This window comes from Patagioenas fasciata, chromosome 5 (assembly GCF_037038585.1).
Source record: "Patagioenas fasciata isolate bPatFas1 chromosome 5, bPatFas1.hap1, whole genome shotgun sequence".
In the NCBI taxonomy this organism is placed as follows: domain Eukaryota; kingdom Metazoa; phylum Chordata; class Aves; order Columbiformes; family Columbidae; genus Patagioenas; species Patagioenas fasciata.
The window spans coordinates 28,086,468-28,100,159 of record NC_092524.1 but is presented as its reverse complement, the minus strand read 5'-3'; the positions used below and the strand labels follow the sequence as shown (position 1 = coordinate 28,100,159).

The following is a 13,692-nucleotide window of genomic DNA, read 5'->3' as shown; positions in this document are numbered from 1 at the left end:
TTACAGTGAATCCCGTACAGACGAGCCGGGGGGGAGGGGGGGGAGCGGAGGGAGGGGGAGCGAGCCGGGGCCGGAAGCGGAGGGAGCGGAGGGAGCGGAGGGAGCGGAGGGAGGGGGAGCGGGCCGGGGAGGGGGAGCGGGCCGGGGAGGGGGAGCGGGTCGGGGAGGGGGAGCGGGTCGGGGCTGACCCCACCCCACCACGCGGGGCAGACCGAGGACGTCCCGCCGCCCACCGGGGGCTGCCAGGCCCAGCCTGAAGGGCCCGGGGAGGCGCGGGGGCCCCGCGGCCCCAGCCGAGCCTCGCGGGCGGTCAGACGTAGCCGGGCTTCACTGACAAACGGCGGCAGTTGGGGCAGCCCCGGGTCCCGTTGGTCTGGAGGCACCTGCAACAGGAGAAGGTCGTTTCGGGGGACGCTCCGTGTCCCGCGGCCGGAGGCTCCCTCAGGGCAGCTCACAGCGCTGTTCCGTGCATTAACCGCATTGCTCCGCAGAACGCTCCCTCCCTCCCGCCCTGGGTTAAGATTTGATCCCTTTCCCACCGGTCCCCCAGAGGCACTTCACCAAGTGCCTCTGCAAAAGGAGGTTCCTGTCCTGCTGGACACAAAGGCACAGAGCTTTGATCCTAATTTTGGTGTCATTGTGAGGTTGTGCTTTTAAGCGCTTAATTTGCAGAACTAAGTGTTTGGTCACACTCATGTTTCTTCTAAAAATAAAATGATGGTACAACTAACTTCGTTCACAGCAGTAGCCCCATAACTGACAACACCTTCACCTCAGTGAAGCTCTAGACAAGAGAGAAAGTGGTGGAGTCATGGGAAAAATCCAAACTGCCCCTGAGAGTGAAGAACTGATTCACATTAAGTGAGAATCTGTAGGTTGGGCTAAGCATGAGGTGAGGGCAGCGGTGAACAATCATTTAAGAGGGTGGGAGTGGGATGGATATAATGGCTATGTCCCACCCTTCAAGGTCATGAGATTCTCAGCACTGCAATGGGATCCTGCAGGGCATAGGTAAGTAGGATGAAGACCTGGGGAACAGCATGCATAGGACAGTCCTGCTCTGGCCATCAACAGCTCTTTCCTATGACTAATGTCATGACAAGGATCTTTAGCACTTCCGGCTCATTACTTTAAGTGGAAGAAGTGGGAGCAAGGCAGCGCCTGGAGCTGGTTGTTCTTCTCCCCGATGGACTCTCCACACATGCCACAGTACAGCTCCATCTCCTCCACGCATTCATGGAACTTCACAACATGGTCACGCAATTCTTGCTGCTGCCCCTTTGTGCGATAGATCCTTTCACACAGGCAGTGGAGCTTCAGCAGGCCAAGCTGCACGTGAGGGGAAGAAACATAAGAAAAAGTAACAACAAGGTGAAGAAAGACCCGTAACAGAAGGAATGGAAACCACTACAGCCCCATCAGCCAGCTAGAGAAACATCAGCACAGAAATCTGCCCGAGGTACAGGATCAGTCAAAAGGACATTGGGTCTTTCAGCCCTTCCTGCCATTAACGTGTTTCTCTGTATCACAAAAGAGGACACATGCAGATTTGAGGCACTCTGCAGCTCTTTCATCAAGATGGTTTTCCTGAGCTATCCATGACATACGCTACATTTCACTGTCCTTTGCCTCCAAACAGCACACAGTTCAGCTGCTGCTCAGAGCAATAATATTTTTCAAGATGAGACCCCTAATCCTCCAGCTCTCCACTTGTTTCATGTCCCATTTTTACTGCTTCCCATTCCCCTTTGTTTATCCCTCTGTGACTCCTCCCTCACTTTTCAGACCTGCACACTGATGATTATCTGTGCAACTGCCCACAACTAAACTCTTCATAACAAAGCAAGTCCCGAGCATTGACTGATTAATAAGCAATAACAAGTCTGGACACTTTAACGCTTGGCTTCTTAAGTTGCCTAACAGAAGACTATGGACAGTGCTGAAGAGAAGATGTAGGATCCTACCTTGTTCCCTAGTCCCTCTGCCAGCTCCTGTGCCTTTTCAATGCTTTCCAGAGCCTGTGAACAGAGAGCATGTATCATCAGTTCTCAGCCTGATATATCAAAACCAGACTTGTATGAATGTTCTACGGGAATTATTAGGCATAAAGAGGTGCAGAGTAGAATGTGGATAAACAAGCGTCCCTGTGATTCTGGAGATGCAAGACAGCTGTCTGGCAGACTTCCCTCCCAAAAGTTCATCCATAAGAAAAGCTTGGTTTCTGAAAGGCTACAAGCAATCCAAGAGCTACATTTATGTTCCAGCCACACCATGCAAAGCAGAGGTATGATGTTGGCAGAAGCTGGTGTTCCCAAGCATAGAGAATACAGGTTCATTTAAACTCAGTCACACATGGTCATCAGGTTGGTATGAAGCACACGCAAACCAAGCCTTTTCTCCATCCTACCCTACAGGCTCAACAATCATTGGACAACTCCAATTTCACTTGTGCAAGAAGGGAGGAAAAAGATAGCACCACCAACACACCACGCTCTTCCATTTTTTCCCTGCTGTTCATATATCCACTTTGTCCTACTTACACATGGTGTGATGTGGGAGTATACTGCTATCCATCTTTTTCAATCTGAAGGAAAGTATTTCGCATAGCAGCTGTTATACCAAGTGAGTCCCTGCTTTACCCTAGATGCCACAGTGTTCCTCATGGTTCTGATTGTCAGTTTCTGTTTTCCAGAACTATCGCGATCTGCTTCAGGTTTGTTCAAGGGGAAGAAGAGGTCTCCCTTGTGATGCAGTATTTTTTGGGAGGACCATTGTAAAATTTCTACCCTATAATTTGGCATTATTGGTATTCTAGAAGAGGACTAGATGAGACAAAATAAGGCACTTTGAATGCAGATGGTATTAAACCTGTGGTGGCAGCAACAGCCTAGGATAAAGAACTTGGAGAAGAGGGAAGCAGGAACTGAAGGCTAGCAGGTAGAACATAACTGAGCTGTGCCTAAGAAGAGTGACTGTGTACTGAAAACCCCTGATTCTTAGTCCTGGTCATTAATTTCAAAGTGAAGCATGTGAGGTGGGAGAAGAAATGCTGAGAAGTCCAGAGGACAATTTCTTTTGGAAAGGAAGAGTTAGGGCAAGCAGGCTGTGACAGCTGCCTGGGAAGGGTCTCCAATAGCATTGACTACATGCAAATGAAAGGAAATGGACTAACTGGCCAAGGAGACCGAAAAGATGAAGGAAGCTAGGACAAGAACAGGGAATCTGCAAGTGGAAAGTTAGCAAATTGGTTCATTAGGTAATTGATAGTGGGATCAGCAGCATGAGAAATGGCAACTGGGCCTGGCAAGTTGAGGAGAGGGCTTGGGTGAGTATCCAGGGCTGTGACATTTGAGGACGCCAGTTTTGGGGCAATGGGCGTAAGGTCCCTGACCACCAGGGCAGACTTCCCTCTAATGCCTGGAACAGAATACAAGACATATCTATTCATTCTCTTATTTTGTGGGTTTTGGTGAGATTAGGACTCTCTGCAAAGCCCTTGCCAAGTGCGAACTGCTTGTGATATCAGAGGGTGGCAATGGCTGGAGGGAGGGCCAGCGGATGTAGAAGTTTGATGACCGGCCTGAATATTCTCTTCCGTAGAGGCCTACCTGCTGTGTTGTGTCTCATTCTTTTGAATATGAGATATGAGGCTGGGAAGGAATTGCCCTCAGCAAAGTGTTTAAGTCCACAGTTTCTTCTTCCATTGCAAAAATAGCATTTACCTACTGAGATTGCAAGGTGTATCTCACTCAACCAATTCCCTGCTGTAGGCAACTCAGATGCTGACAGGAGCTTGAATTTGTCTTTTCTGACAGACAGGTGCTTGATTTCCTAATATCTGGGATGCTTCATTCGAATTAAAATTCTTTGTGTCTCATATGAGTGATTAAGAGTGAATCTTCATTGTATCTACAGCATCCTGATGTGGCAACGTGCAGGCCTTCCAGGTTGTTCAGCACTAGTTCAAGGCTGACCTTTGAGCATCTCATTCTGCAGCCCAGTAATGTTCCTGCAGTGCAATCTGCTGTATCTAGTGCTATCTGGATTTTAACACACATACACTGCCTAAGCATTTTCAAAGTAAGTAACTTCATATCCTTGTACTATATTGACCAGTTGGCTATCCCCAAATGATCTTCTGCTCTCATTTCTCTGTTTCACATCACAGTTTATACACCTTCAAAACTTCTCTAGGAAATTGATGCCATGTTTGTCTGCAAAGCACATGGTGGAGCTGTAGAGCTGTCTAAACATGATCACCATCACAACAAGCTTAGTCATATAGCTAAGTAGCAGGCAGTGGAATCTATTTCAGTGCATAAGCTGATTGCCTCCAATAGCAGAAGCAGGCTTCCTTCTCTCAGTGCTGGTTTCTTAGTGTAGTGTTTAAAGTCATCAGGAGTGACTAATGAGACAATTCTGTAAGTTAGCAGTCTGACTGTTAGTAACAAATTCCTGGGTGAGGGGACCATTCAGAGAAATTTAACAGATCCTGTTGGTAGGACCAAAGGGTACAAGTCTCTACTGCACTTTGATGTGCCTGTGGTTCAGAAAAAGACTGTACGCTCTAATTTTGTCTAAGAAACTTCTGTAGAAACAAGTTTGTAACTGACCTTGTCCAGCTCCTTCCGGATCATCCAGCACTTAGTCATTCCTAGCAGCACCTGGACCAGGCCCAGGCGGTTTCCAATCTCTGTCATGATGCTCATGGAGGAATCATATCGAGGAAAGGCTGTCTGCAGGGGCAGGGAGGAAAACACATGTTTTGCTATGGCCTGCTTTTCACACCCTCTTGCTATCCCCTCTGTCCCTCCTGGCAGGAAAGAGCTGTACCTGCACGTCTTTGCGACTCCGATGGATATCTGCAAAGCACAGCAAACACAGCGCTTGCAGAGGCCGGTCACCATGCTGCAGTGCAATCTTCATGGACTCCTGAAAGAAATCATCTTTGGTCAGTAAAAGAGCTTGTTCCTGGTTCAGAACAGCAGGGCTGGGACTGCGCACTTCAGCCACTGAAGGGTCAGCTCCAAAGAAATAGCAGAGTCTTTTTAAGGCAAGTAAAGTCTTGTTCACATGTTCCCAACCAAAGGCCATTCATAGACCCAAACTTTTGAGGGCCCGTGGGCTACTGAGACCACAGCTCTAAGCGTGGGAGGCAGCAGGAACATCTGGAGTCAAGGGTGAGTGCCCTGGTATCTCTCTTCCTCTCGTTTCTGCAGGTAAGATCCCCTGGCAGAGATCTCTGAGAGCTCTGCATCTGCCTGCATCCATACCTCACAGCAGTCCATGGCATCTGCCAAGCGCCCCAGCTTCCGATAGGCCACTGCCATATGATACTGGCTCATTGCACGGTACTTCAAGCTCCAGCCCTTTCCGTAATCATTCACCAGCTCAGCTGCTTTACATGGGAAGAATAAGGCTTTCTCGTAGTCCTGTAAGGCAGACAAGCAGACAGACAGCACTTACAGCAAAAATAAAGCAAAAAGAAAACAAAGCCCAAGTATTTTTTATTTACTAACACTGCAGCAGCTAGTAGATTTCTGTACAGCTTTCAACCCCTGCTGCTCATTTTCCACGTGGCCTATTTCACTAGATATTTTCAGTGGATATCAAACTGCGGAAGGTGGAATTTAGCCATACGCTGAATTCATATTACTCTCTGGGCTCAGGACACTAGGGCAATGACATCGGCAGCTTTATGCTGCAGGAGCTATTTACCCTTCTCTAAATCAAAAGCTGAAAACTTTCTCTGTTCTTACATCACCTCTGGTTTCAACATCCACATGGAGCTCTCATGTTTTCCACATAGTGAGTCAGAATCTCTGAGAGACTGGTTATCCATCATTGCAGGAAACAGAAACAAAAAAATCATGGCCTCACCAAATCCACAATAAGTAATCATACAATATATTTTCATCTTTAAGCATCTTTCTGCATTAAAAGCATTTTAGAAAGAAATCTTATTTTACAACAAGTACATAAAACTTTTATCTAAATATCTAAACCTATTCACAAGTAAGTTACATGAGACTACAGAAGTGAAAGAGTCCTCATATTTTTTAATTCTCCAAGATGCATGAAGAAAACAACAAATTTTTAAAATTTCCTTTCTCCATTCTTATTTCATACCTTAGAAGTATCCAATACAACGTTCTGTTCTTTATTTTTGGTACTATGAGGGCAATTTACTGAGGGTTTTCAACACTTCAGTTGGTGAGTCTTCCATTATTGACAAAAATCAAGACTTGGAGAGGAAAAAGTATTTGTTGCTGTTTGAAATAGAAGTTTGATCTGGCAGATCACCCCCTCCTCAGTTCCTGCCTGGTTTTGCTTATATAAATAGCTATTTGCCTGAGATAGTGGTAGTAACAGATAGTGAATCCATGAGTTCTGGCTGCGAGCCCTGTGTGCTAGCAGAACCTCCTCTGATGTGATCTTTGAAGCTAAGTTCGATCTTTTCAACACATAGGAATATTCGCAGCTGTTTCTGTTGTGCTACACAAACATTACACTAAATCCTCCCATCCTTACTGTGAAAAGAGTGCTCAATGATGGTCTTACAGAGAAGAGATTTTAGTTTACAATGCTCTCTCAGTACTTCGCTTCCCATAGTAAAGAAATAGGCTGAAATTCACACCATTTCCAATTATTTCCTGAATCCACGATGAAACAATCACCCTTCTGTCCCTTAGGTTACTGCACCTTTATCTGGGCGTAGAAGTTCCCGAGGCTGCAGCAGACTCGACACTCCAGCATCTTGTCATCGTTGTTGTGTGCATAGCGTAAAGCTTTCTCAAAGCACTCCAAAGCCTTCTGGAAAATGCTGAGGCCCAGGAAGGCATTGCCCATGCTGAGGCTCACCTGGCCGTTCAGCTGCAGGCTCACAGTCGTACCCTGCATGTTCAGGCATGTCTTACAGTACGAGATTGTTTTCTGGAATTCACAAAGTTTCTCATTGCTGCGAGCCAAGTTTAGGTAGCTCTCTGTAAGGTAATCTGGGTCTTCCAGCTCCCGTGCTGTGTCAATCTGTACTACTGCAAACTTTAAGCAGAAAAGACAGTGTTTATAAAGTGTGTAGTTTGTTTAAACACAGCTCAAACACCCACAGTGTGGCACCCTGTACTGGAGAAGCGGCTCATCTCTGAGCAGGGCAGAGAAGTCCAGCAGCGCAGACTGGGAAGCATCATGCACATTGAGCAGCTATCAGCGCAGACTGAGAAGCATCGTATACACTAAGCAGTTATCTGGTGGTTTAAAAGGCCTATGAGCAGTCTGAAGAAACCTCTCCCTTTCTCCACAGTCTCTGGGGCAAGGAAGACGAACTAGGCTGGCAGTTAGTGGGAAAAAGCTGTTAAATGGCCCTACAGAGAAGCAGGTGAAGAAGAAGACATCTGACAATGCAGCTCAGTTTTCTTTCACTCAGTTTAATTGACTGCACTTTCTCTGGAACTCTTATGATATTAAAGTAGTCTATTAATAAAAGAAAGTAAACAAGGTGCTTTATTCATCAATTTTATACTAACAAATTGCAATCTTGATGGTTTTTGTTCTATAACCTTCAGGATTCATTGCATACAGTTCTCTTAAATTATTTGAAGTCTTTTTCTTTTAGACTGCAAACTCTTACGAGCAGGGACTCTCTTCTGTGTTTTGTGATGATAAATATATATTCAGCAATTTTCTCAGAATGTGTTTTCATTAGCGATTAGCAGTTAGATTTACGGATAACAGTTCCCAAGGGTACCAATTGCCTCTTTTTGTATAATGGCAACACATAATAATTTAAGCTACATTTTATGTTCTCCACAAAAAAATAAAAAAACCCCAAAACCAACAAACCCACAACCATAAATTGTGTATGTTTGGGTATATGTGTTCTCAGTTTCCTTAGCACTTCAGGAAAGCTGCTGTGTCGGCCCAGTAATGTGCATTAGCTCATGCTTCCCCATATTCCCTTATCTTTGTCCAAGTTCTTTGTTATTTCCTGATTGCCACAGCCTCTTTCCTTGGTGTGAAGTAATTTTTCTCTCCGAAAGAAGTTGAGCATCATAACCCTTCTTAAATCACAGTTAATTACATGCCTTTAATTCTGACCCCTTTTATCCTGTTATTTCCTCTCTCAATGGTTTATTGTTGAAGTTCTCCTTCTGCTATCTTTGATTATTTGTGGTGTAAAATCTCATTTGACCGAAGCAACTTTTCCTTCCTAATATTGGGAAGGACTAAAATCCTCCTACTCCCGCTTTCTATTGTCTTCTCAGGTAACAAATTTAGGTATATTAAGCCCACTCCTTTGCCTGTTTGTTTTCTGTGAAGCCTTCAGCATTTCCTTCAGGTAGCCACATCTTACCTTTTTGCTTATTTCTTCCCTAATTAGTTGGTTGTTTCTGCCACCACCCAATTACACACCACTTAGCAGATTTTTTTTCTTCAAATGATTTCCAAATGTATCAGTATCCCTCTTTTCTTCTTCATCCTAAGTACTTGGTTTTAAGACAGGGCTTTGACATACACGTGCATGGGTTTACTAGCGAGATGCAGCCCCCCCATTCTAAACAGAGCAACCAAGTTTTCCAGTGAGATGTGGGTGCTCCCACTTCACGTTTTGTGCTAAGTGCTGAATGATTACCAGTCTGGTATAAGGCAATCCAAAACATCAGGACAAGAATATAAAGGCCCTTTAGCAAGACCCTATTTCAGACTGAGAGAGTTTCTTAAGACTATTACAACATCCTCTTGCCTTCTCTTCCAGATTCCTGAGTCACCCTCCCAAATGCTGTCTGCTGCTCTCTATATGCATCCTGTTACTTCTCACATCTACACATCAGCTTTTTAATTTTTTTTTTTTTTTTTTTGCATTTAATCAAACACGCTCTTGAAATGTAACTTCAGCTTCTTTTTACCACTCTTCCATCAAGCCCCATATCCTCCTTTCTTCTGTGCTGTCCTGACAACTGGGAGCCCCTCTTTGACTTCAACTGTCAGACCCTTTCTGGAACCTGTCTCAAACCCCCAGCCAAAAAACAGCACCCTTTTTCCCGTGTTCCCTTCTTAATCAGCCCCCTTGCAAACACATTATTGTAATAAAAAACACTGTAAAATCTATATTAAATATCAAGCAGCAGTTGAACAAGATAACAGACATCTCCACAAAACTGCTGCTTATTCTACAGAATCCATTTGGAGATTTCTTTTTACAATGACATACAGGCTGTACACAGCTTTAAGTGGAGCAAAGGTTCTGCTTTTATACCTTTTTCTGAGCCTGATAGCATGGCGTGCCTGTATGTGGGCAATAAATCAGGAAAGGCTCCCATGATTAACTGGAAAATCTCAATAACCTGGGAATCCCGAGGGACCAGACTGAAGGAAAAGTAGTATTCTGTGTATCTTGTGGGATGGAGCTATTGGTCACCACAGTGATTACGGCAGTCCACAATATGCACCCAATAGCGGGTATGTTCTACTATATACAAAATAAAACCCCATTTCCCATTCTAATCTCCAGCCACTCTCCATAGTGGATGCGACACAATGGCATGCATTCATCTCCAGTTCACCTTACCTTCAGCATATCTTTGTATCTGCCCATCTCTGCATGAGCAGTGATGAGGCAACCCAAAACCCGAAACCTGCCAGCAGGATCCGCAGACTTCTCCAAAACCCTCATCCAGACTCGCAGCGCCTTTTCGGTCTGATTAGACTGGTAAAGATGGAGTCCTTTCTCTATCTGTTGCTTTGTCTGGTCCTGACCCATCTCCCATGCATTAAAAAGCCTCATACACTAACCTCTAAGGGCAGCAAAAAGGAAGTGCACCGAAGAGAACACAGCATAAAATGCCCATTAATAGAGGAAGGCGGGTTGTGTGCTCAGAAGACTTGGAGCCATACAAGCCCAGCTGTGTCAGGGGGCTAGAATTGTGGCAATGGCAAGAAGGGGTTGCTCAGCACTGAAGGTAGAATCCCCAAATCCACTAGGCAAACGTCTTGCTCGCTAGGACTCCATCCGTGCATTCGCTTGTCCAGTCCCATAAACAAAGAGGAAAACCACAACAGGGAGAGAAAGAGAAAAATCTCAAGCGACAGGAGTGAAACTCAATCTGAGCAGCCAGTGCTGGTCTCCCCATTGGCTGCAGCTGCGCCTGCCAGTCTGGCTCACGTGGCCCCCAGGAATGCTCGTCAGGCTCCCCCGCTCCCAAGGTCACGGCAAGCCAACTGGCACCCCTGCCCGCCAGCAGCTTAGAAATACCTCAGGGAGAGACAATCGCTGCAGTCACAGGGATGTCTTGGTTGTCTCTTTCCTCTTTCTGACCATCCCCTTTTACAAGTACTCAGAGTGGTGGGCTAGCCTGGGAGGTGGCAGCCTCAGCTACGATAGTAGCTTTAGGAACAATAACGTGCCTTAAAACACGTACACATGTGCAGTATTAGACTTGCAACAATGTGCCTAATACTTTGCCAGGCACAAGATTCAGCATCCCTTTTCACATAGTTTGCAGCACCTCCTGGATCACTCTGTTTCTGCAAAGAAAAGATGTTAAGAGGATTGTACCCCCACTTCCATTTCCCAACTTGTGTCTTTCTCACCCCAGAACTACTTCAAAGTAGCTACTATAATATCAGTGACTTTGTATAATTTCTTAAACTACCTAATTAAATTTCAGTGGTGGTTGCACACACTCCACTTAGTCAAAAATGTAGGATTTGAGTGGAAAATCTTACGAAAAGACAGCAGAAGACAGGAAGATACAAAGGTGGCCACTCTTTCCAGTGTTGTCTCACTTCTGAGGACCTCAGCTGGCGATATGGACTGTTTCTGTGGACAAGGGTCAGCTCTGTCACAGATTTGCTGCAAATACGGCACCGACTTCTTAATTTCAGGGACAAAAAGCTTACCATCCTGAAAAGCTTTGTTCACAACTGACTATTGCTCACTGCCATCAGATACCTGTGAAAGTCCTCCAAGAGTTTTCAACAGAAATTGTCAAAGGCACTGCTGCATCCAGAACTTGAACTTTTATGACAAATGATAATAATGACCCAAAGCAACAGATTTCTGCACCTTCTGGTTGTGTAAGAGGATTCTTAGTCCAATTACAAGATAGCTTGAACTCTCCTACACACCTTTGAAAAAGTTAGACCGGTTCCTTTAGGACACAAGTTTCATACCCCCATTAATGCGCTGCATTTTTAATTGGCCCAGTCTTGGTTATCTATACATTTACTCTGTCCTTCACAAGAAGAGATACCAAAGTTGGGAGGTGGGGAATGCCTCAGGGAAGTCTATTGCTTTTCAGATACAGAAGCCCCAGACACCTGTTTTGGGATCCTTTTACAGGTCAAAGAGAAGAAACGGTGATTCAGAGTTTTAACATCAGACCCGCACCCAGAAGCAGGCGTATCTCCAGCTGCCTCCCTACTTCTGTGTGAACTTGGTGGCAGCTCTTCTCCGAGGAAAGGAAAATACCAACAGAATCATCTCATAGGCCACCAGTGGGACCATCCTGGCCTGGGTCACGGCTGCCTAAGGTAACACAAACCCAAGGGAGCCTTCCTGACATAGTATCTCTAAGAAAAGCAGGATACAGAAGAATAATGACCCTCAGTCTACCCAGAGGCTTTATATAATAGCAGTGATGGATCTTAAAGATATTCCAACCATACCTTTATCTAAAATTTCCTCAGAAAAGTATTTTTAAAAGAAAAGCATTTTAAATGGTAGAAAAGTCTTGCTACAACCAGACAGATTCTCTCTTAGGAGTTTATGTGGTCTACCATATTTAATTTAGCATTGTTTTCCAGAGTGGTAGTGTGACAGGTGATGTATCAGCATAGACTCTGTGTCCTCTCAAACTTTGGAAGTAGAAACTGTAGAAAAATCTACAGAAGGCTGAAAAAAAGTAAAGCTCATACACAGTTGGTAATGTGCAAAAATCATTTCAGCAGCACTGTTAAAATTATTATCTATAGATTTTAGGGTTTCCATGAAAGTCTGGTTCGGAATTTAAAAAGTCCCTCCCTGCAGTAATTCTTACGTGTCTCTCTGGAGGTGGGTGGTGAGATGGATAAAAGGTACAGGAGACTGATCCCCATGGAAAACACTGACAATGGTGAGGCCACTGGATTACTGGACTTGGAGGAGAGGTCAGGGACAGCAACCACTGGAGTCTGCTACATAAAAGAATCAAGCCAGGACCCAAGAAAGGGGAAAGCAAAAGTCACCTCATTCTTTGCTGGAGGAGACTATTTTGCAAAATTAACTTTCTACAGGTAACCTGCCTGTAACTCATCCTCATGCTTTTGGACCACTGCTCCTTTCAATATTTACTCTCATACCCCAAAAGAATAGGCAAAGTGAGAAGAGGACGCTTTGCAGTCTGACAACACCCATATAACAGGAGGGAAATGATGTGGCCTGCATTTTGTTGATCACACTGTACTTCCTTGCTTTTGAGTTCTCCTATTAAACAATCCTCATTAGCCTCTTAAGAATCAACTCGCAACTCACCTACTGATATTAAAACTTATCCTAGTAAAATAAGGGCTAGACCAATCAAGCTCAAATTGGTAATTTTCAAAACACAGAAACATACTCTGATATGGAACATACCACTCTGAGCCCAACATGGCTGCCTAAATCAGGCAGGGTAAATGGGTAGAATCACCAAGACACTGACTACCTGTGCTGCTTCGAGAAAGTATTGACAGTCATCATCAGCCTGGGGCTCAGGATGGCTCTAGTTTATACAAGATTCAGGTATGGCTTCTACAGTCCATGATCCACAGTTTCTTCTCGGAACTGCAAATAAGTAAGCCTGCAAGGTGCATGGGAACTCCAAATCAGGGACTCTCACCTGTCATGCCGTGGAGCTATACATGTAGTGTAGCTAATCACAGAGTCACTTCTTCAGAGTGACCACTCTGAGCTGCTTGTCCTCCTCCCCATCGCTCTTCATAATGCATCCCCTGTGACTCCTGGCCATATGAAGACAGCAGAACATGGCTCGTGAAGTCACGAAGATGGAAGACTGCAGTCAAAACAAGTAGTGAAAGGCGGAGGTGGATGTGAGAGGAAAAAAATTTCTCCTAAAACATTCAACGTCAGGACTTAATCTACAGGTTTGTGTACTTCCTGTTGATGTTGATAAATGTAACAACTCATGTCAGATGCTGATTATTTTCAGAGATTAATAGACTGGCTCTTATTTGTAGTTTAATTGTCTACTGATTGGTGGTGGCCTTTTCAATTAAAGAAAAAAACCTTCAAAAAATAAAAAAGCCACCTAGCCAGCAGGATGTAGTTCTGTAAGAAGCAAATGACATAAGCTTTAATTGCCTAAGATGAGGCTAGTCAACTTCGTGCACAAGCAGGAAGCTTCCACCCCACCCAAACAACCCCTTTTTTGGTGTTGATTGTCTCTCTCCATCCTTCACCTCAGACACATCTGAACTGAAATCTCTCCAGCCTCCCTTCTCAACAGCTGCAAATTAACTGCAGGGATCCCAGCACACTCTGCGACAGGTGGCTCAGCGCCTCCCTTGGCCATTGGTGAGCTGCAAGGCAAGGAATGCAGCCCTGAATCCTCATGCTTGTGAGTGCTCTCAGATTCACAGTCATGTAGGAAGCAATGGGGTGAAACACAGTATGCCAGATAACAGAGGAAAAGGACAAGGAGGAGAAACACAGCTGCT

The 13,692-nt window shown here is 44.9% G+C and overlaps 1 protein-coding gene across 4 annotated transcripts; it reads right to left on the bottom strand.

Moving 5' to 3' along the window:
• Positions 1-156: 156 nt before the first annotated feature.
• Positions 157-10,123, bottom strand: RAPSN (receptor associated protein of the synapse). Of its 4 annotated transcripts, none has more exons than XM_071809125.1 (8): positions 9,566-10,121; positions 6,862-7,041; positions 5,274-5,432; positions 4,834-4,932; positions 4,614-4,736; positions 1,965-2,018; positions 1,130-1,329; positions 157-383 (listed from the first exon to the last, which is right to left on the bottom strand). In XM_071809125.1, exons 1-8 carry the CDS (start codon positions 9,779-9,781, stop codon positions 311-313), a joined length of 1,104 nt encoding a protein of 367 aa, XP_071665226.1. In that variant the 5' UTR covers positions 9,782-10,121; the 3' UTR covers positions 157-310. The 4 variants fall into 4 exon arrangements, with proteins under 4 accessions (XP_071665226.1, XP_065696324.1, XP_065696323.1 ...); XM_065840252.2 differs by having other exon boundaries at positions 6,703-7,041; positions 9,790-10,120; XM_065840251.2 differs by having other exon boundaries at positions 6,703-7,041; positions 9,566-10,118.
• Positions 10,124-13,692: the final 3,569 nt, after the last annotated feature.